Raw genomic sequence first — 24,991 nt, 5'->3', positions numbered from 1 at the left:
TTCCTTCACTGGTCCCTCCACTAATACAATTTAACGCTAGATCAGATGAGTCATTTCATTCCCATGCCATTTGTTGACGGAAGGATCCTCATCACACAGATTACTTGTCACCCATCACCCAGGGGGTGATGAGTTTCCAACTCTCCTCAATTCAGGAAGTGAAGCAACAAAGGAGGGGAGGGACCACCAGTTATAGAACATATCATGGAAGAGGCTTTTCTTCTCCCGTCAAGACACTATGAGTGACACGGACAGGAACTTCATATCAGGAAGTTAGTAAGTTGGTTTTCAAGAGCGATGAATGGGGTACATTCTGCATTTCGTACAGTCATTTATTATTAGGTGATTGGCATATCTGACATGTAGTTCTGAAGATAATAGAGAAGTCCATTTTTCAGTAGCAGATTGAAATTCACTGACTATCTACTGGCTATGTGATGACTATTCACAGACTATCTACTGGCTATGTGATGACTATTCACAGACTAGTGATGACTATTCACAGACTATCTACTGGCTATGTGATGACTATTCACAGACTATCTACTGGCTATGTGATGACTATTCACAGACTATCTACTGGCTATGTGATGACTATTCACAGACTAGTGATGACTATTCACAGACTATCTACTGGCTATGTGATGACTATTCACAGACTATCTACTGGCTATGTGATGACTATTCACAGACTATCTACTGGCTATGTGATGACTATTCACAGACTATCTACTGGCTATGTGATGACTATTCACAGACTATCTACTGGCTATGTGATGACTATTCACAGACTATCTACTGGCTATGTGATGACTATTCACAGACTAGTGATGACTATTCACAGACTATCTACTGGCTATGTGATGACTATTCACAGACTATCTACTGGCTATGTGATGACTATTCACAGACTATCTACTGGCTATGTGATGACTATTCACAGACTATCTACTGGCTATGTGATGACTATTCACTGACTATCTACTGGCTATGTGATGACTATTCACAGACTATCTACTGGCTATGTGATGACTATTCACAGACTATCTACTGGCTATGTGATGACTATTCACAGACTATCTACTGGCTATGTGATGACTATTCACAGACTATCTACTGGCTATGTGATGACTATTCACTGACTATCTACTGGCTATGTGATGACTATTCACAGACTAGTGATGACTATTCACAGACTATCTACTGGCTATGTGATGACTATTCACTGACTATCTACTGGCTATGTGATGACTATTCACAGACTATCTACTGGCTATGTGATGACTATTCACAGACTATCTACTGGCTATGTGATGACTATTCACAGACTATCTACTGTCTATGTGATGACTATTCACAGACTAGTGATGACTATTCACAGACTATCTACTGGCTATGTGATGACTATTCACAGACTATCTACTGGCTATGTGATGACTATTCACAGACTATCTACTGGCTATGTGATGACTATTCACAGACTATCTACTGGCTATGTGATGACTATTCACAGACTATCTACTGGCTATGTGATGACTATTCACAGACTATCTACTGTCTATGTGATGACTATTCACAGACTAGGGATGACTATTCACAGACTATCTACTGGCTATGTGATGACTATTCACAGACTATCTATTGGCTATGTGATGACTATTCACAGACTATCTACTGGCTATGTGATGACTATTCACAGACTATCTACTGGCTATGTGATGACTATTCACTGACTATCTACTGGCTATGTGATGACTATTCACAGACTATCTACTGGCTATGTGATGACTATTCACAGACTATCTACTGGCTATGTGATGACTATTCACAGACTATCTACTGGCTATGTGATGACTATTCACTGACTATCTACTGGCTATGTGATGACTATTCACAGACTATCTACTGGCAATGTGATGACTATTCACAGACTATCTACTGGCTATGTGATGACTATTCACAGACTATCTACTGGCTATGTGATGACTATTCACAGACTATCTACTGGCTATGTGATGACTATTCACAGACTATCTACTGGCTATGTGATGACTATTCACAGACTATCTACTGGCTATGTGATGACTATTCACAGACTATCTACTGGCTATGTGATGACTATTCACAGACTAGTGATGACTATTCACTGACTATCTACTGGCTATGTGATGACTATTCACAGACTATCTACTGGCTATGTGATGACTATTCACAGACTATCTACTGGCTATGTGATGACTATTCACAGACTATCTACTGGCTATGTGATGACTATTCACAGACTATCTACTGGCTATGTGATGACTATTCACAGACTATCTACTGGCTATGTGATGACTATTCACAGACTATCTACTGGCTATGTGATGACTATTCACAGACTATCTACTGGTTATGTGATGACTATTCACAGACTATCTACTGGCTATGTGATGACTATTCACAGACTATCTACTGGCTATGTGATGACTATTCACAGACTATCTACTGGCTATGTGATGACTATTCACTGACTATCTACTGGCTATGTGATGACTATTCACAGACTATCTACTGGCTATGTGATGACTATTCACAGACTATCTACTGGCTATGTGATGACTATTCACAGACTATCTACTGGCTATGTGATGACTATTCACAGACTATCTACTGTCTATGTGATGACTATTCACAGACTAGTGATGACTATTCACAGACTATCTACTGGCTATGTGATGACTATTCACAGACTATCTACTGGCTATGTGATGACTATTCACTGACTATCTACTGGCTATGTGATGACTATTCACAGACTATCTACTGGCTATGTGATGACTATTCACAGACTATCTACTGGCTATGTGATGACTATTCACAGACTATCTACTGGCTATGTGATGACTATTCACAGACTATCTACTGTCTATGTGATGACTATTCACAGACTAGTGATGACTATTCACAGACTATCTACTGGCTATGTGATGACTATTCACAGACTATCTACTGGCTATGTGATGACTATTCACTGACTATCTACTGGCTATGTGATGACTATTCACAGACTATCTACTGGCTATGTGATGACTATTCACAGACTATCTACTGGCTATGTGATGACTATTCACAGACTATCTACTGGCTATGTGATGACTATTCACAGACTATCTACTGGCTATGTGATGACTATTCACAGACTATCTACTGGCTATGTGATGACTATTCACAGACTATCTACTGGCTATGTGATGACTATTCACTGACTATCTACTGGCTATGTGATGACTATTCACAGACTAGTGATGACTATTCACAGACTATCTACTGGCTATGTGATGACTATTCACAGACTATCTACTGGCTATGTGATGACTATTCACAGACTAGTGATGACTATTCACAGACTATCTACTGGCTATGTGATGACTATTCACAGACTATCTACTGGCTATGTGATGACTATTCACAGACTATCTACTGGCTATGTGATGACTATTCACAGACTATCTACTGGCTATGTGATGACTATTCACAGACTATCTACTGGCTATGTGATGACTATTCACAGACTAGTGATGACTATTCACAGACTATCTACTGGCTATGTGATGACTATTCACAGACTATCTACTGGCTATGTGATGACTATTCACAGACTATCTACTGGCTATGTGATGACTATTCACAGACTATCTACTGGCTATGTGATGACTATTCACTGACTATCTACTGGCTATGTGATGACTATTCACAGACTATCTACTGGCTATGTGATGACTATTCACAGACTATCTACTGGCTATGTGATGACTATTCACAGACTATCTACTGGCTATGTGATGACTATTCACAGACTATCTACTGGCTATGTGATGACTATTCACAGACTATCTACTGGCTATGTGATGACTATTCACAGACTATCTACTGGCTATGTGATGACTATTCACTGACTATCTACTGGCTATGTGATGACTATTCACAGACTATCTACTGGCTATGTGATGACTATTCACAGACTATCTACTGGCTATGTGATGACTATTCACAGACTATCTACTGGCTATGTGATGACTATTCACAGACTATCTACTGGCTATGTGATGACTATTCACAGACTATCTACTGGCTATGTGATGACTATTCACAGACTATCTACTGGCTATGTGATGACTATTCACAGACTATCTACTGGCTATGTGATGACTATTCACTGACTATCTACTGGCTATGTGATGACTATTCACAGACTATCTACTGGCTATGTGATGACTATTCACAGACTAGTGATGACTATTCACAGACTATCTACTGGCTATGTGATGACTATTCACAGACTATCTACTGGCTATGTGATGACTATTCACAGACTATCTACTGGCTATGTGATGACTATTCACAGACTATCTACTGGCTATGTGATGACTATTCACTGACTATCTACTGGCTATGTGATGACTATTCACAGACTATCTACTGGCTATGTGATGACTATTCACAGACTAGTGATGACTATTCACAGACTATCTACTGGCTATGTGATGACTATTCACAGACTATCTACTGGCTATGTGATGACTATTCACTGACTATCTACTGGCTATGTGATGACTATTCACAGACTATCTACTGGCTATGTGATGACTATTCACTGACTATCTACTGGCTATGTGATGACTATTCACAGACTATCTACTGGCTATGTGATGACTATTCACAGACTATCTACTGGCTATGTGATGACTATTCACAGACTATCTACTGGCTATGTGATGACTATTCACAGACTATCTACTGGCTATGTGATGACTATTCACAGACTATCTACTGGCTATGTGATGACTATTCACTGACTATCTACTGGCTATGTGATGACTATTCACAGACTATCTACTGGCTATGTGATGACTATTCACTGACTATCTACTGGCTATGTGATGACTATTCACAGACTAGTGATGACTATTCACAGACTATCTACTGGCTATGTGATGACTATTCACAGACTATCTACTGGCTATGTGATGACTATTCACAGACTAGTGATGACTATTCACAGACTATCTACTGGCTATGTGATGACTATTCACAGACTATCTACTGGCTATGTGATGACTATTCACAGACTATCTACTGGCTATGTGATGACTATTCACAGACTATCTACTGGCTATGTGATGACTATTCACAGACTATCTACTGGCTATGTGATGACTATTCACAGACTAGTGATGACTATTCACAGACTATCTACTGGCTATGTGATGACTATTCACAGACTATCTACTGGCTATGTGATGACTATTCACAGACTATCTACTGGCTATGTGATGACTATTCACAGACTATCTACTGGCTATGTGATGACTATTCACTGACTATCTACTGGCTATGTGATGACTATTCACAGACTATCTACTGGCTATGTGATGACTATTCACAGACTATCTACTGGCTATGTGATGACTATTCACAGACTATCTACTGGCTATGTGATGACTATTCACAGACTATCTACTGGCTATGTGATGACTATTCACAGACTATCTACTGGCTATGTGATGACTATTCACAGACTATCTACTGGCTATGTGATGACTATTCACTGACTATCTACTGGCTATGTGATGACTATTCACAGACTATCTACTGGCTATGTGATGACTATTCACAGACTATCTACTGGCTATGTGATGACTATTCACAGACTATCTACTGGCTATGTGATGACTATTCACAGACTATCTACTGGCTATGTGATGACTATTCACAGACTATCTACTGGCTATGTGATGACTATTCACAGACTATCTACTGGCTATGTGATGACTATTCACAGACTATCTACTGGCTATGTGATGACTATTCACTGACTATCTACTGGCTATGTGATGACTATTCACAGACTATCTACTGGCTATGTGATGACTATTCACAGACTAGTGATGACTATTCACAGACTATCTACTGGCTATGTGATGACTATTCACAGACTATCTACTGGCTATGTGATGACTATTCACAGACTATCTACTGGCTATGTGATGACTATTCACAGACTATCTACTGGCTATGTGATGACTATTCACTGACTATCTACTGGCTATGTGATGACTATTCACAGACTATCTACTGGCTATGTGATGACTATTCACAGACTAGTGATGACTATTCACAGACTATCTACTGGCTATGTGATGACTATTCACAGACTATCTACTGGCTATGTGATGACTATTCACTGACTATCTACTGGCTATGTGATGACTATTCACAGACTATCTACTGGCTATGTGATGACTATTCACTGACTATCTACTGGCTATGTGATGACTATTCACAGACTATCTACTGGCTATGTGATGACTATTCACAGACTATCTACTGGCTATGTGATGACTATTCACAGACTATCTACTGGCTATGTGATGACTATTCACAGACTATCTACTGGCTATGTGATGACTATTCACAGACTATCTACTGGCTATGTGATGACTATTCACTGACTATCTACTGGCTATGTGATGACTATTCACAGACTATCTACTGGCTATGTGATGACTATTCACAGACTATCTACTGTCTATGTGATGACTATTCACAGACTATCTACTGGCTATGTGATGACTTCAATAATTATCTACTGGCTATGTGATGACTATTCACAGACTATCTACTGGCTATGTGATGACTATTCACTGACTATAGACTGACTATCCACCAACTAACAACTGACTATAAACTGACTATAAACTGACTATAAACTGAATATCCACTGACTATAAACTGACTATAAACTGACTATAAACTGACTATCCACTGACTATCAACTGACTACCTCCTGACCGGTCATGTTGTCATGTAGGTAATGGAGGAATCAGGTTTGCTCTGACAGCATCTGTCAGAATGCCAGAAAGCAGTGGGCCTCCCGAGTGGTGCTTTGGTCTAAGTAGCTGTGCCACTAGAGATCCCGGTTCGAGTCCAGGCTCTGTCGCAGCCGTCTGCGACCGGGAGACCCATGGGGAGGCACACAATTGGCCCAGCGTCGTCCGGGTTAGAGGAGGGTTTGGCCGGCAGGGATGTCCTTGTCCCATCGCGCTCTAGCGACTCCTGTGGCCGGGGAGCAGTGCACACTGACATGGTCGCCAGGTGCAGGGTGTTTGCTCCAACACATTGGTGTGGCTGGCTTGTCAAGAAGCAATGTGGCTTGGTTGGGTTGTGTTTTGGAGGACGCACAGCCCTCGACCTTCGCCTCTCCCGAGTCCGTACGGGAGTTGCAGCAATGAGACAAGACTGTAACTACCAATTGCATATCACAAAATTGGGGAGAAAAAGGGTAAACAGCATTACATATATATACATATATATATATATATATATATTTAAAAAAACAAAGCCAGAAAGCCAAATGAAGGGTTCACAGTTGAAGTCTTCATCTTTGAAATATGGATGAGCATAAAGTGGGCATGAGCTGAGGTGCATGACATCTCCCAAGACTGTTTCTTCACCCTTGAATGACTACAGAACATAGTGAAGATGAGCTCCAGTTCACTCACCTTGTTTAGAGAATATCAACTCTTTATAGTACGATTTCACAACTTTTTTTAGCCGAACCATTAATACAAATATAAGTCATGTTTGGATAAATCCCTGTTGCTAAGCGTTCTCCTCTCTTCTCTCTCCAGGAGCCTATGGAGTGGTTCTGAAGTGCAGGCACAAGGTAAGACCATGACGGCATCAGTGTCACACAGTCGATTCTTCAGGAAGTCTTATGTGAAATGCACAGTAACATTTTACTCTTTATCCTTAAGGTATACATGCTTATAACAGGTTCTCTTCATCCTTAAGGTATACATGCTTATAACAGGTTCTCTTCATCCTTAAGGTATACATGCTTATAGCAGGTTCTCTTCATCCTTAAGGTATACATGCTTATAACAGGTTCTCTTCATCCTTAAAGGTGCAATATGCTGAAACCGCTTTCCTGGTTGCTAAAATTCGAATAGTTTGCCTAATTTCAGTCTAGAGCAGAATCAACTAGGGATATATCATGTCACTTCTCTAGAGTCTAGAGCAGAATCAACTAGGGATATATCATGTCACTTCTCTAGAGGCCAGAGCAGAATCAACTAGGGATATATCATGTCACTTCTCTAGAGGCCAGAGCAGAGTCAACTAGGGATATATCATGTCACTTCTCTAGAGGCCAGAGCAGAATCAACTAGGGATATATCATGTCACTTCTCTAAAGTCCAGAGCAGAGTCAACTAGGGATATATCATGTCACTTCTCTAGAGTCTAGAGCAGAATCAACTAGGGATATATCATGTCACTTCTCTAGAGTCCAGAGCAGAATCAACTAGGGATATATCATGCCACTTCTCTAGAGCCTAGAGCAGAATCAACTAGGGATATATCATGTCACTTCTCTAGAGTCTAGAGCAGAATCAACTAGGGATACATCATGTCACTTCTCTAGAGGCCAGAGCAGAATCAACTAGGGATATATCATGTCACTTCTCTAGAGTCCAGAGGTAGCTAAATCATTCAGCCTACTTGTAGTGGAGGTTGCAGGATCAGATGGAAAGCATATTCTGTCTGCACCACTTTGGATGGCAGCCTGCTTGCTGTTCCTCCTCACAATTAGGCATCTTCGTTCCGTAATATTGAAGACAGTGCGATGTTACAGCTATATTTAGACATCTAGCCAGAAGCCACCCAAACTAGGCCTATCTGAACTATGACCATGATCAATAACATCGCCAGGTAGACTATTGTTCTGGCAAAGATGAGTCACTATTTTATATGATAGACTCGGTCCTTCTCTATTTTTGCAGAGTAAAACTGGAGGAAATGAAACAAAATATTGGTCACTACCCACTGGGCACAGTTTAAGGTCTAAAATTAAAAAAATGATTAAATAGTTGTTTTTCTCATCAATCTACCCACAATAGCCCATAATGACAAAGCAAATACAGATTTTTAGACATTTTTGCAAATGTATTAAAAATAAAAAATGGAAATATCACATTTACATAAGTATTCAGACCCTTTACTCTTTGGCAGTGATTACAGCCTTGAGTCTTCTTGGATATGACGCTACAAGCTTGGCACACCTGTCTTTGGGGAGATTCTCCCATTCTTCTCTGCAGATCCTCTCAAGCTCTGTCAGGGTGGTTTGGGAGCGTCGCTGCACAGCTATTTTCAGGTCTCTCCAGAGATGTTGCATCAGGTTCAAGTCTGGGCTCTGGCTGGGCCAATCAAGGACATTCAGAGACTTGTCCCTAAGCCACTCCTGCGTTGTCTTGGCTGCGTGCTGATGTAACGGATGTGAAACGGCTAGCTTAGTTAGCGGGGGTACGCGCTAAATAGCGTTTCAACCGGTGACGTCACTTACTCTGAGACCTTGAAGTAGTAGTTCCCCTTTGCTCTGCAAGGGCCGTGGCTTTTGTGGAGCGATGGGTAACGATGCTTCGTGGGTGACTGTTGTTGATGTGTGCAGAGGGTCCCTGGTTCGCGCCCGGGTATGGGCGAGGGGACGGTCTAAAGTTATACTGTTACACTTAGGGTCGTTGTCCTGTTGGAAGGTGAACCTTCGACCCTGTATGAGATCCTGAGCGCTCCTGAGCAGGTTTTCATGAAAGATCTCTCTGTACGTTGCTCCGTTCATCTTTCCCTCTATCCTGACTAGTCTCCCAGTCCCTGCCGCTGAAAAACATCCCCACAGCGTGATGCTGCCACCACCATACTTAACCGTAGGGATGGTAATGGCCAGGTGATGAGCTGTGCCAGGTTTCCTCCACACATTACGCTTGGCATTCAGGGCAAAGAGTTCAATCTTGGTTTCATCAGACCATAAAATCTTGTTTCTCATGGTCTGGGAGTCCTTTAGGTGCCTTTTGCCAAACTCCAAGTGGGTTGTCATGTGCTTTTACTGAGTAGCTTCCATCTGGTCACTCTACTATAAAGACCTGATTGGTGGAGTGCTGCAGAGATGGTTGTCCTTCTGGAAGGTTCTCCCATCTCCACATAGGAACTCTGGAGCTCTGTCAGAGTGACCATCGGGTTCTTGGTCACCTCCCTGACCAAGGCCCTTCTCCCCCAATTGCTGGGTGTTGTTTGGCAGGGCGGCCAGCTCTAAGGAAAAGCTTTGGTGGTTCCAAACTTCTTCCATTTAAGAATGATGGAGGCCATTGGGTTCTTGGGGACCTTCAATGCTTCCCCAGATCTGTGCCTCTACACGATCCTGTCTCGGAGCTCTACGGACAATTCCTTTGACCTCATGGCTTGGTTTTTGCTCTGACATGCACTGCCAACTGTGCAGTGTGTGCGTTTCCAAATCATGTCCAATCAATTGAATTTACCACAGGTGGACTCAAATGAAGTTCTAGAAACATCTCAAGGATGATCAATGGAAACCGGATGCACCTGAGTTCAATTTCGAGTATCATAGCAAAGGGTCTGAATACTTGTGTAAATAAGGTATTTCAGTTTTTATGTTTTATACATTTGTAAAAAAAAATATTTAAAAAAATTGTAAAAGTTTTTAAAAAAAAATTTAAGTAAAAGAAAATGCTTTGTCATTATGGAGTATTGTGTATAGATTGTTGAGGATTTAAAAAAAAAAGTCATCCATTTTAAGTGAAGGGGTCTGAATACTGTCTGAATGCACTGTATGCCCGTTACAGTATGTGGGTTCTGATGAAAGGACGTCATGTTTTTAAACGAGATTAAGCCTGCAGAGATCCATAGACAGGCAGAATCTGATACTCGGGGCTGATCTATTTCTTTGATGGAATGTGTGGTGTGCAGTAAGTACACTTTTGGTCATTGTATTCATATTTTGATGTGATACGTGGTCATGGTTACCCATGACATGTCATTTCACCAGTGTTGGCTACACCTGATGATTAGGCCCTAACTTAAAGCCCCGTGTAGTTTGGAACAATAGGATCAACTTACTGATTCATTACATGGAAATCATGTTGAACAAAAACCTTCTTGTTTATTGATAGTTGTCTTGGGCAGAGCAACATAACCTTCTAGTGTATTGATAGTTGTCTTGGGCACAGCAACATAACCTTCTAGTTTATTGATAGTTGTCTTGGGCAGAGCAACATAACCTTCTAGTTTATTGATAGTTGTCTTGGGCAGAGCAACATAACCTTCTAGTTTATTGATAGTTGTCTTGGGCAGGGCCGAGCAACATAACCTTCTAGTTTATTGATAGTTGTCTTGGGCAGGGCCGAGCAACATAACCTTCTAGTTTATTGATAGTTGTCTTGGGCAGGGCCGAGCAACATAACCTTCTAGTTTATTGATAGTTGTCTTGGGCAGGGCCGAGCAACATAACCTTCTAGTTTATTGATAGTTGTCTTGGGCACAGCAACATAACCTTCTAGTTTATTGATAGTTGTTTTGGGCAGGGCCGAGCAACATAACCTTCTAGTGTATTGATAGTTGTCTTGGGCACAGCAGCATAACCTTCTAGTTTATTGATAGTTGTTTTGGGCAGGGCCGAGCAACATAACCTTCTAGTTTATTGATAGTTGTCTTGGGCACAGCAGCATAACCTTCTAGTTTATTGATAGTTGTCTTGGGCAGGGCCGAGCAACATAACCTTCTAGTTTATTGATAGTTGTCTTGGGCAGGGCCGAGCAACATAACCTTCTAGTGTATTGATAGTTGTCTTGGGCAGGGCAGAGCAACATAACCTTCTAGTTTATTGATAGTTGTCTTGGGCAGGGCCGAGCAACATAACCTTCTAGTTTATTGATAGTTGTCTTGGGCAGGGCCGAGCAACATAACCTTCTAGTGTATTGATAGTTGTCTTGGGCAGGGCAGAGCAACATAACCTTCTAGTTTATTGATAGTTGTCTTGGGCAGGGCCGAGCAACATAACCTTCTAGTTTATTGATAGTTGTCTTGGGCAGGGCCGAGCAACATAACCTTCTAGTTTATTGATAGTTGTCTTGGGCACAGCAACATAACCTTCTAGTGTATTGATCGTTGTCCTGGGCAGGGCAGAGCAACATAACCTTCTAGTGTATTGATAGTTGTCCTGGGCAGGGCAGAGCAACATAACCTTCTAGTTTATTGATAGTTGTCCTGGGCACAGCAACATAACCTTCTAGTTTATTGATAGTTGTCCTGGGCACAGCAACATAACCTTCTAGTTTATTGATAGTTGTCCTGGGCAGAGCAACATAACCTTCTAGTTTATTGATAGTTGTCCTGGGCACAGCAACATAACCTTCTAGTTTATTGATAGTTGTCCTGGGCACAGCAACATAACCTTCTAGTTTATTGATAGTTGTCCTGGGCACAGCAACATAACCTTCTAGTGTATTGATAGTTGTCCTGGGCAGAGCAACATAACCTTCTAGTGTATTGATAGTTGTCCTGGGCAGGGCAGAGCAACATAACCTTCTAGTGTATTGATAGTTGTCCTGGGCAGGGCAGAGCAACATAACCTTCTAGTGTATTGATAGTTGTCCTGGGCAGGGCAGAGCAACATAACCTTCTAGTGTATTGATAGTTGTCCTGGGCAGAGCAACATAACCTTCTAGTGTATTGATAGTTGTCCTGGGCAGGGCAGAGCAACATAACCTTCTAGTGTATTGATAGTTGTCCTGGGCAGGGCAGAGCAACATAACCTTCTAGTGTATTGATAGTTGTCCTGGGCAGGGCAGAGCAACATAACCTTCTAGTGTATTGATAGTTGTCCTGGGCAGAGCAACATAACCTTCTAGTGTATTGATAGTTGTCCTGGGCAGAGCAACATAACCTTCTAGTGTATTGATAGTTGTCCTGGGCAGGGCAGAGCAACATAACCTTCTAGTGTATTGATAGTTGTCTTGGGCAGGGCAGAGCAACATAACCTTCTAGTGTATTGATAGTTGTCCTGGGCAGAGCAACATAACCTTCTAGTGTATTGATAGTTGTCCTGGGCAGAGCAACATAACCTTCTAGTGTATTGATAGTTGTCCTGGGCAGGGCAGAGCAACATAACCTTCTAGTGTATTGATAGTTGTCCTGGGCAGAGCAACATAACCTTCTAGTGTATTGATAGTTGTCCTGGGCACAGCAACATAACCTTCTAGTGTAATTGATGTGGTCCTGGGCAGGGCAGAGCAACATAACCTTCTAGTGTATTGATAGTTGTCCTGGGCAGAGCAACATAACCTTCTAGTGTATTGATAGTTGTCCTGGGCAGAGCAACATAACCTTCTAGTGTATTGATAGTTGTCCTGGGCAGAGCAACATAACCTTCTAGTGTATTGATAGTTGTCCTGGGCACAGCAACATAACCTTCTAGTGTATTGATAGTTGTCCTGGGCAGGGCAACATAACCTTCTAGTGTAATTGATGTGGTCCTGGGCAGGGCAGAACAACAGATCCAAGGTCAATCAAAAGCAGTGTTGGTAACGTGGACCTTTAACTGTTGACATCATCAACTCCGCATCATATTGATTAATGAGGCTACAGCAAAACCTAAATTGATCATCTCTTCGTTGGGCAGTTGATCCGGCCTGGGGGGAAACTATTTGGAGCAGGGGGAAAAGTTAATAGTGTATGTCCCAAATGGCACTCTATTCCGTATATAGTGCACTACTTTTGACCAGGGCTCATAGGGATCTGGTCTAAAGTAGTGTACCAAATAGAGAATAGGGTGCCATTTTAGAAGCTAGCAATAGTTTTAGTAGGCAGACACCTCCATTCACAGGTTGGGAAATGATTCACTAATTTAATTAATTGAACTATTGAAGTCAGAATCATAATAAAATCATCATAATAATATACGGACTAATTTGGCAAATGAGGCTAAATCATTTTTATGAAAAGTTCACTAAAGTTTCTCTGCAATATACAGGCCATGTCCTAGAAAATATTTTCCAGTCCAAGTTACCTCTTATCTCAATTATTGTCATTTTATGCTGATGTTCCCCAATAGCCTCTCAGAAATCCTGTTATGGAGTGTATTTTATTTGTATTTTTAGCCTGAAACCTTTTTTAGTGGAAAGGGGTTTCCTGAATCCTGATGAATATTTAATTTCTCTGCTCACTGTAATATGGTCTGAGTCTGAAATGGGACCCTATTCCCTACATAGTGTCCTACTTTTGACCAGACCCTATGCAGGACCTGGTCAAATGTAGTGCACTATATAGGGAATAGGGTCCCATTTTGGATGCAACCTTGGTCAAAGCCATCATGCAGAACAGCACCCTCCTCAGTAGCTGAATCTTTTAGGACATGTTTCAGATGAAACCTACCAGAATCACCTCAGTAGCTGAATCTTTTAGTACATGTTTCAGGTGAAACCTACCAGAATCACCTCAGTAGCTGAATCTTTTAGGACATGTTTCAGATGAAACCTACCAGAATCACCTCAGTAGCTGAATCTTTTAGTACATGTTTCAGATGAAACCTACCAGAATCACCTCAGTAGCTGAATCTTTTAGTACATGTTTCAGATGAAACCTACCAGAATCACCTCAGTAGCTGAATCTTTTAGGACATGTTTCAGATGAAACCTACCAGAATCACCTCAGTAGCTGAATCTTTTAGGACATGTTTCAGATGAAACCTACCAGAATCACCTCAGTAGCTGAATCTTTTAGTACATGTTTCAGATGAAACCTACCAGAATCACCTCAGTAGCTGAATCTTTTAGGACATGTTTCAGATGAAACCTACCAGAATCACCTCAGTAGCTGAATCTTTTAGGACATGTTTCAGATGAAACCTACCAGAATCACCTCAGTAGCTGAATCTTTTAGTACATGTTTCAGATGAAACCTACCAGAATCACCTCAGTAGCTGAATCTTTTAGTACGTGTTTCAGATGAAACCTACCAGAATCACCTCAGTAGCTGAATCTTTCAGTACGTGTTTCAGATGAAACCTACCAGAATCACCTCAGTAGCTGAATCTTTTAGGACATGTTTCAGATTAAACCTACCAGAATCACCTCAGTAGCTGAATCTTTTAGTACATGTTTCAGATGAAACCTACCAGAATCACCTCAGTAGCTGAATCTTTTAGTACATGTTTCAGATGAAACCTACCAGAATCACCTCAGTAGCTGAATCTTTTAGGACATGTTTCAGATGAAACCTACCAGAATCACCTCAGTAGCTGAATCTTTTAGGACATGTTTCAGATTAAATCTAATAGAATTTAATGCTTGGTGAGAATTGACCATTTGTCAAAAGAATGTTTGGTCTCTTGATTGACAGGCTGACCAACCAATCACCCACAGCCCTTCCACTTCGGCTGCCTGATGGTTGTGATTGTCTTGATGAACGGGTATTTTACTTTGTTCAAGTTTGTTTACCATTCTCTCATTCTTCCTTTGGATGGAGAAACAGAGAGATGGGAGGGTTGGCTCTCCTCTCTTCCCTGTGATTGTGTCATCTACATGTGTTGTTCCTGGCTGGTCTATTTTGAGACAGCAGAGAGAGAGACTGCATCTTTTCATTTGTCTTTTCTCTCCCAGACGCGTTTCTGTTTGCACAGATTGGCACAGCTGTGGACGCTTGTGCTTGTGCTCCAGCTCCCCCAAACCAAACTCAACTGTGAGCTTTCGGCTCACAACTCATAGCAAACAGTTCCTTTCTTCTGTGGGTTACTGAAAATCAGAGTTGTAGAGTTGAACTAGCCGATGTTTCACTTCACCATCCATTCTGAGGAAGACTGGGGCGGCAGGTGGCCTAGTGGTTAGAGCGTTGGGCCAGGAACCGTAAAGGTTGCTAGATTGATTCCCTGAGCTGACAAGGTAAAGATCTGTTGTTCTGCTCCTGAACAAGGCAGTTAACCTGCTGTCATTGTAAGTAAGAATTAGTTCTAAACTGACTTGCCTAGTTAAATAAAAAATCAGTTTGGAGTGACTGCAGACACAACATGACTAATGTTATGCTTCACACGTTCGGAACAATGGCTAACTTAATATTTCCATTTCTGATCTTTGTGAGGGGGTGTGGTTACTGGCTGTCCTTATGAAGAGAACTGTAGGGGGTGTGGTTACTGGCTGTCCTTATGAAGAGAACTGTAGGGGGTGTGGTTACTGGCTGTCCTTATGAAGAGAACTGTAGGGGGTGTGGTTACTGGCTGTCCTTATGAAGAGAACTGTAGGGGGTGTGGTTACTGGCTATCCTTATGAAGAGAACTGTAGGAGGTGTGGTTACTGGCTGTCCTTATGAAGAGAACTGTAGGGGGTGTGGTTACTGGCTGTCCTTATGAAGAGAACTGTAGGGGGTGTGGTTACTGGCTATCCTTATGAAGAGAACTGTAGGGGGTGTGGTTACTGGCTGTCCTTATGAAGAGAACTGTAGGGGGTGTGGTTACTGGCTGTCCTTATGAAGAGAACTGTAGGGGGTGTGGTTACTGGCTATCCTTATGAAGAGAACTGTAGGAGGTGTGGTTACTGGCTGTCCTTATGAAGAGAACTGTAGGGGGTGTGGTTACTGGCTGTCCTTATGAAGAGAACTGTAGGGGGTGTGGTTACTGGCTGTCCTTATGAAGAGAACTGTAGGGGGTGTGGTTACTGTCTGTCCTTATGAAGAGAACTGTAGGGGGTGTGGTTACTGGCTGTCCTTATGAAGAGAACTGTAGGGGGTGTGGTTACTGGCTGTCCTTATGAAGAGAACTGTAGGGGGTGTGGTTACTGGCTGTCCTTATGAAGAGAACTGTAGGGGGTGTGGTTACTGGCTGTCCTTATGAAGAGAACTGTAGGGGGCGTGGTTACTGGCTGTCCTTATGAAGAGAACTGTAGGGGGTGTGGTTACTGGCTGTCCTTATGAAGAGAACTGTAGGGGGTGTGGTTACTGGCTATCCTTATGAAGATAACTGTAGGGGGTGTGGTTACTGGCTAGTGTCCTTATGAAGAGAACTGTAGGGGGTGTGGTTACTGGCTATCTTTATGAAGAGAACTGTAGGGGGTGTGGTTACTGGCTGTCCTTATGAAGAGAACTGTAGGGGGTGTGGTTACTGGCTGTCCTTATGAAGAGAACTGTAGGGGGTGTGGTTACTGGCTATCCTTATGAAGAGAACTGTAGGGGCTGTGGTTACTGGCTGTCCTTATGAAGAGAACTGTAGGGGGTGTGGTTACTGGCTGTCCTTATGAAGATAACTGTAGGGGGTGTGGTTACTGGCTAGTGTCCTTATGAAGAGAACTGTAGGGGGTGTGGTTACTGGCTATCTTTATGAAGAGAACTGTAGGGGGTGTGGTTACTGGCTGTCCTTATGAAGAGAACTGTAGGGGGTGTGGTTACTGGCTGTCCTTATGAAGAGAACTGTAGGGGGTGTGGTTACTGGCTATCCTTATGAAGAGAACTGTAGGGGGTGTGGTTACTCGCTGTCCTTATGAAGAGAACTGTAGGGGGTGTGGTTACTGGCTATCCTTATGAAGAGAACTGTAGGGGGTGTGGTTACTGGCTAGTGTCCTTATGAAGAGAACTGTAGGATGTGGAGTTAGTGGCTAGTGTCCTTATGAAGAGAACTGTAGGGGGTGTGGTTACTGGCTAGTGTCCTTATGAAGAGAACTGTAGGAGGTGGAGTTTGTGGTTAGTGTCCTTATGAAGAGAACTGTAGGATGTGGAGTTAGTGGCTAGTGTCCTTATGAAGAGAACTGTAGGAGGTGGAGTTAGTGGCTAGTGTCCTTATGAAGAGAACTGTAGGAGGTGGAGTTAGTGGCTAGTGTCCTTATGAAGAGAACTGTAGGAGGTGGAGTTTGTGGTTAGTGTCCTTATGAAGAGAACTGTAGGAGGTGGAGTTACTGGCTAGTGTCCTTATGAAGAGAACTGTAGGAGGTGGAGTTACTGGCTAGTGTCCTTATGAAGAGAACTGTAGGAGGTGGAGTTAGTACATTGCCAGGCATGACTGATGTGAAGCTTCACTTGTCTGCAGTATCTACCGTAGTCTAATAGTCCCTGTGTTATCCTGTAGTGTAGTAGTGTAGTCTAATCGTCCCTGTGTTATCCTGTAGTGTAGTCTAATAGTCCCTGTGTTATCCTGTAGTGTAGTAGTGTAGTCTAATAGTCCCTGTGTTATCCTGTAGTGTATTAGTGTAGTCTAATAGTCCCTGTGTTATCCTGTAGTGTAGTAGTGTAGTCTAATAGTTCCTGTGTTATCCTGTAGTGTAGTGTAGCAGTGTGGTCTTTCCCTGGGGAGGGGCTCAGGCAGACAGTCAGGCAGGCGGGGGACGGGTGAATGGATGAGGGCACATTGGATTTGTTCTGCCAGGCCTCGTTACACTGTAGTCCCCACTGTAGTACTGACTGACATCCAGGGTGAGGCTATAGAGGCCCAGGCAGCTCAGTTCAAGGAGTAGAAACAGTGATAACTTGGATTTGTTTGTGTCTCTAACCTGTATTTCTCTGACAGAACTGTTATGGCATCTATTGGTTACTAGGGATGGCCATGAGTACTGAACGGGCATCACAACTCCATCTATTGGTTACTAGGGATGGCCATGAGTACTGAACGGGCATCACAACTCCATCTATTGGTTACTAGGGATGGCCATGAGTACTGAACGGGCATCACAACTCCATCTATTGGTTACTAGGGATGGACAGGAGTACTCGAACGGTCATCACAACTCCATCTATTGGTTACTAGGGATGGTCATGAGTACTGAACGGTCGTCACAACTCCATCTATTGGTTACTAGGGATGGCCATTAGTACTGGATGGGCATCACAACTCCATCTATTGGTTACTAGGGATGGACAGGAGTACTGGATGGGCATCACAACTCCATCTATTGGTTACTAGGGATGGACAGGAGTACTGGATGGGCATCACAACTCCATCTATTGGTTACTAGGGATGGACAGGAGTACTGGATGGGCATCACAACTCCATCTATCGGTTACTAGGGATGGCCATGAGTACTGGATGGGCATCACAACTCCATCTATTGGTTACTAGGGATGGCCATGAGTACTGGATGGGCATCACAACTCCATCTATTGGTTACTAGGGATGGCCATGAGTACTGGATGGGCATCACAACTCCATCTATTGGTTACTAGGGATGGCCATGAGTACTGGATGGGCATCACAACTCCATCTATTGGTTACTAGGGATGGACAGGAGTACTGGATGGGCATCACAACTCCATCTATTGGTTACTAGGGATGGCCATGAGTACTGGATGGGCATCACAACTCCATCTTTAACCAGATATATATATATATATATATATTTCAAATACTGTAAAGCTATAATGTGGAATGTGCTTTGTGACTGCCCGAACAGGCAAATAAATGTTTATTTGTGAAAGAAAATTCATTTTTGCCCTGAAGACAACGTTAATTTGCTTTGACTCTAGTGTTCCATTGTACTTGTGTATTTGCGGGGCATAACAAATAAGAAACCAAGCCAAGAATCACACAGTTCTTCTCCCTAAATCCCCTTTCCCCTCCGCGTCTACACACAAGCTCCCGTTAGGCCTACAGAAATACATATAAAACCTATCTAACTGTGTAACGTGTGTGCTGGGAGTCGGGAATCAAGTTCAGGGAGTGAATCATTTAATAAATAAATGTCTATAAAACGTCTCTAACTGTGAAACGTGTGTGCTGGGAGTCGGGAATCAAGTTCAGGGAGTGAATCATTTAATAAATAAATGTCTATAAAACGTGTCTAACTGTGAAACGTGTGTGATGGGAGTCGGGAATCAAGTTCAGGGAGTGAATAATTTAATAAATAAATGAAAACATTATCCAAAACAAGAAACACGAACAACGCACAGACAGGAAACAGAAACAATAACGCCTGGGGAAGGAACCAAAGGGAGGGACATAAATAGGGAAGGTGATCAGGGAGGTGATGGAGTCCAGGTGGGGCTGATGATACGCAGGTGCGCGTAACGATGGTGTCAGGTGTGCGCCATAACGAGCAGCCTGGTGACCTCGAGGCCGGAGAGAGAGCACAAGTGACAATCTGATGGGATACGCAGGCTTCATTCCTTCCCAAATGACGTCAGTTTTAGGGAAATATGTGTTTCAACAACGAGCTACAGTTTTGGAATAATTGCGCCCTGTCTATTTTCCGTATAGAAATCATTTGCGAACTGCTAGTGCCTAAGCTATAACCCCCCCTAAACATAGACAAGTTCCACACTCAAAATATGCAAAACCATTAGTTTTATAAAGACAAACTGATGTTGTGGCCATAATTCATCCCCATGCATTGTTCAATGTGGAATTGTTCATCCATGTTTTTATTTTACTCCAATGAACAGGCTGAATAAACTAAATAAAACGTCTGTATTTTGTAAAAAATAAATAAATACAGATATTGGTTTGTAACCCTGAATAAAATGATCTTTCAACTCACCAAATTGAGCCCTGTTTCAAATGATCTCTCTTTGAGAGTCACTGTTTCAGACGTGAGATGTGCATCACTTCACACTGGAAAAGGTTTTGGTTCTAAATGAACTAAATGAGGCTGTGCCATCGCACCATTGACTTCTATGAACGGACCACTGCTGAGGTTACTACCTTTTTAAAGATTGTGTTCCATTATATAATATAACCAGTTGATATTGCAGAGTGTGTTCCAGGAAATAATATAACCAGTTGATATGACAGAGTGTGTTCCATGATATAATATAACCAGTTGATATTGCAGAGTGTGTTCCAGGATATAATATAACCAGTTGATATTGCAGAGTGTGTTCCAGGAAATAATATAACCAGTTGATATTGCAGAGTGTGTTCCAGGATATAATATAACCAGTTGATATTGCAGATTGTGTTCCAGGATATAATATAACCAGTTGATATTGCAGAGTGTGTTCCAGGATATAATATAACCAGTTGATATTGCAGAGTGTGTTCCAGGAAATAATATAACCAGTTGATATTGCAGAGTGTGTTCCAGGATATAATATAACCAGTTGATATTGCAGATTGTGTTCCAGGATATAATATAACCAGTTGATATTAGTGTGTTCCATGATATAATATAACCAGTTGATAGTACAGATTGTGTTCCATGAAATAATATAACCAGTTGATATTGCAGATTGTGTTCCAGGATATAATATAACCAGTTGATATTAGTGTGTTCCATGATATAATATAACCAGTTGATAGTACAGATTGTGTTCCAGGATATAATATAACCAGTTGATATTGCAGAGTGTGTTCCAGGATATAATATAACCAGTTGATATTGCAGATTGTGTTCCAGGATATAATATAACCAGTTGATATTAGTGTGTTCCATGAAATAATATAACCAGTTGATAGTACAGGTTGTGTGCCAGGATATAATATAACCAGTTGATAGTACAGAGTGTGTTCCATGATATAATATAACCAGTTGATAGTACAGATTGTGTGCCAGGATATAATATAACCAGTTGATAGTACAGATTGTGTTCCATGATATAATATAACCAGTTGATAGTACAGAGTGTGTTCCAGGAAATAATATAACCAGTTGATAGTACAGAGTGTGTTCCATGATATAATATAACCAGTTGATAGTACAGATTGTGTGCCAGGATATAATATAACCAGTTGATAGTACAGATTGTGTTCCAGGATATAATATAACCAGTTGATAGTACAGATTGTGTTCCATGATATAATATAACCAGTTGATAGTACAGAGTGTGTGCCATGATATAATATAACCAGTTGATAGTACAGATTGTGTTCCATGATATAATATAACCAGTTGATAGTACAGAGTGTGTTCCAGGATATAATATAACCAGTTGATAGTACAGAGTGTGTTCCATGATATAATATAACCAGTTGATAGTACAGATTGTGTGCCAGGATATAATATAACCAGTTGATAGTACAGATTGTGTTCCATGATATAATATAACCAGTTGATAGTACAGATTGTGTTCCATGATATAATATAACCAGTTGATAGTACAGATTGTGTTCCAGGATATAATATAACCAGTTGATATTAGTGTGTTCCATGATATAATATAACCAGTTGATAGTACAGAGTGTGTGCCATGATATAATATAACCAGTTGATAGTACATATTGTGTTCCATGATATAATATAACCAGTTGATAGTACAGAGTGTGTTCCAGGATATAATATAACCAGTTGATAGTACAGATTGTGTTCCAGGATATAATATAACCAGTTGATAGTACAGATTGTGTTCCAGGATATAATATAACCAGTTGATATTAGTGTGTTCCATGATATAATATAACCAGTTGATAGTACAGATTGTGTGCCATGATATAATATAAACAGTTGATAGTACAGATTGTGTTCCATGATATAATATAACCAGTTGATAGTACAGATTGTGTGCCAGGATATAATATAACCAGTTGATAGTACAGAGTGTGTTCCATGATATAATATAACCAGTTGATAGTACAGATTGTGTGCCAGGATATAATATAACCAGTTGATAGTACAGAGTGTGTTCCATGATATAATATAACCAGTTGATAGTACAGATTGTGTGCCAGGATATAATATAACCAGTTGATAGTACAGAGTGTGTTCCATGATATAATATAACCAGTTGATAGTACAGATTGTGTTCCAGGATATAATATAACCAGTTGATAGTACAGATTGTGTTCCATGATATAATATAACCAGTTGATAGTACAGATTGTGTGCCAGGATATAATATAACCAGTTGATAGTACAGATTGTGTTCCATGATATAATATAACCAGTTGATAGTACAGAGTGTGTTCCATGATATAATATAACCAGTTGATATTGCAGATTGTGTTCCAGGATATAATATAACCAGTTGATAGTACAGAGTGTGTTCCATGATATAATATAACCAGTTGATAGTACAGAGTGTGTTCCATGATATAATATAACCAGTTGATAGTACAGATTGTGTTCCAGGATATAATATAACCAGTTGATAGTACAGAGTGTGTTCCATGATATAATATAACCAGTTGATAGTACAGATTGTGTTCCAGGATATAATATAACCAGTTGATAGTACAGAGTGTGTTCCATGATATAATATAACCAGTTGATAGTACAGATTGTGTTCCATGATATAATATAACCAGTTGATAGTACAGAGTGTGTTCCAGGATATAATATAACCAGTTGATAGTACAGATTGTGTTCCAGGATATAATATAACCAGTTGATAGTACAGAGTGTGTTCCAGGATATAATATAACCAGTTGATAGTACAGATTGTGTTCCATGATATAATATAACCAGTTGATAGTACAGATTGTGTTCCAGGATATAATATAACCAGTTGATAGTACAGATTGTGTTCCATGATATAATATAACCAGTTGATATTGCAGATTGTGTGCCATGATATAATATAACCAGTTGATATTAGTGTGTTCCATGATATAATATAACCAGTTGATAGTACAGATTGTGTTCCAGGATATAATATAACCAGTTGATAGTACAGATTGTGTGCCAGGATATAATATAACCATATTACGGTTTTAATAAATTGGCACTTGTGTTTTTTATTGACTGAATATATTTGGGGCGATTTATCAATTAGAATGAGTTATCTGTAACGGTTGTGATAAATTGGACATTGTTGCGTACTGTTGGGATATAGATAAATACACACATATTTTTTCCAGTGCGTTCCTTGTGTTCTAAAAACTTGAGTACTCAAAAATAAATCCTGCGAGTACTCAAACAGTAAAAAAAAAAATGTCAAATGTCCATCCCTAGAAGAGTGATAACTTACATCTGTTTGTGGCTCTAACCTGTATAACATTTATCTGACAGAGCGGTTATGGAATCTATAGGCAGTAGTCTGACTTGAGATCCGTGCCCATCTTAATTTCAAATCTTCACAATCGGATTAGAAGGAAATGTTCCAAGGAAAGGTTCCAAGGAAAGGTTCCAAGGAAAGGTTGAATACTGAAGAAGGGATGTCAACCTAATCAGCCCACAGAATCTGATCTTGTGATTGGTTGACACTGTGCCTGGCATTAAAGAAAGCCATACTGCCTCATTAAATGTTTATACTGATAAAACCTCATTCTGGAAGGACTCCCCGTGGCTTATTCCCAAAACAACGTTAATATTTCATCGGCATACAAGAACGCAGCATTCAGTAGGTAGGCCAAGTGTCAGTACTAGTAACAACGGGCTTCTTGTAGCTCCATCATATCTTAGAGGTATGAACATGGTCCTCAATAAATACTTAGAGAAGTAATGTACCACATTAGATATGAATGCTTTGCGAAACTCACCCTTGATATTTCCTCAAAATGTAAAAACTATCTATACTTCACATGCACTACCAGTAAAAAGTTTGGACACACCGACTCATTCAAGGGTTTTTCTTTATTTTTACTATTTTCTACATTGTAGAATAATAGTGAAGACATCAAAACTATGAAATAACACATATGGAATCATGTAGTAACCAAAAAAGTGTTAAACAAATCAAAATATATTTTATATTTGAGATTCTTCAAAGTAGCCACCCTTTCTTTCATAGTTTTGATGTCTTCACTATTATTCTACAATGTAGAAAATAGTAAAAATAAAGAAAATGAGTCCAAACTTTTGACTGGTACTGTATATTTTACATGGCGTGATGCTCCTTTCTCTAGAAGACAAAGGCACTGGCCGAGACACATACCTCTCCACTGACATGAAGTTGCCATTGTCTCAGAGTAGTAGGCTTTGAATAGTCCAGTGTTGGATTCTTCAGCTGCCTTACAGTAGTACCATACTGTGTGGGTTATGAATGAAGAATGGGACATCGTGATCTCATGCAGATTGCGATAGCAATGTCTGATATTGTTTTACTGTCTCTTCTCAGAGCCACTTGCTTGTACTTTAGCTAAATGAGTGGCTCTCTCTCCCTCCCTGTCTCTGTAATGTCCTGTACATACATAGTAGATGTTAGTGGACTTGAACCAAGACTGTCTGGTTTGGTCATAAGACGTGTTCACTGTCACTGTAAAGGCCTGATTGTCTTTGACTTCTTTACCCCTTCAGTGCAGATCAGTAAAGTATTCCCC

General features: G+C 40.8%; 1 protein-coding gene across 10 annotated transcripts in view; it reads left to right on the top strand.

The window, feature by feature from the left end:
* LOC110496987 (cyclin-dependent kinase-like 5) overlaps window positions 1–24,991 on the top strand; it is a 69,865-nt gene that overhangs the window by 6,873 nt on the left and 38,001 nt on the right. For 9 of the 10 annotated variants that reach the window (XM_036982037.1, XM_036982039.1, XM_036982033.1 and 6 more), the window contains exon 2: window positions 7,674–7,708. The exons of the other annotated variant lie outside the window; for it this stretch is intronic. Coding sequence is in view for 8 of the 9 variants with exons in the window: in XM_036982039.1 (XP_036837934.1) it covers window positions 7,674–7,708 (35 nt within the window). In the remaining variant the exon portion in view is untranslated. The remainder of the gene's footprint in view (window positions 1–7,673; window positions 7,709–24,991) is intronic. 10 annotated transcript variants of the gene reach the window in all.

Source organism: Oncorhynchus mykiss, chromosome 7, assembly GCF_013265735.2.
Source record: "Oncorhynchus mykiss isolate Arlee chromosome 7, USDA_OmykA_1.1, whole genome shotgun sequence".
NCBI lineage: Eukaryota > Metazoa > Chordata > Actinopteri > Salmoniformes > Salmonidae > Oncorhynchus > Oncorhynchus mykiss.
The sequence above is the reverse complement of the archived record's forward strand: the minus strand, read 5'-3'. Positions and strand labels throughout refer to the sequence as shown.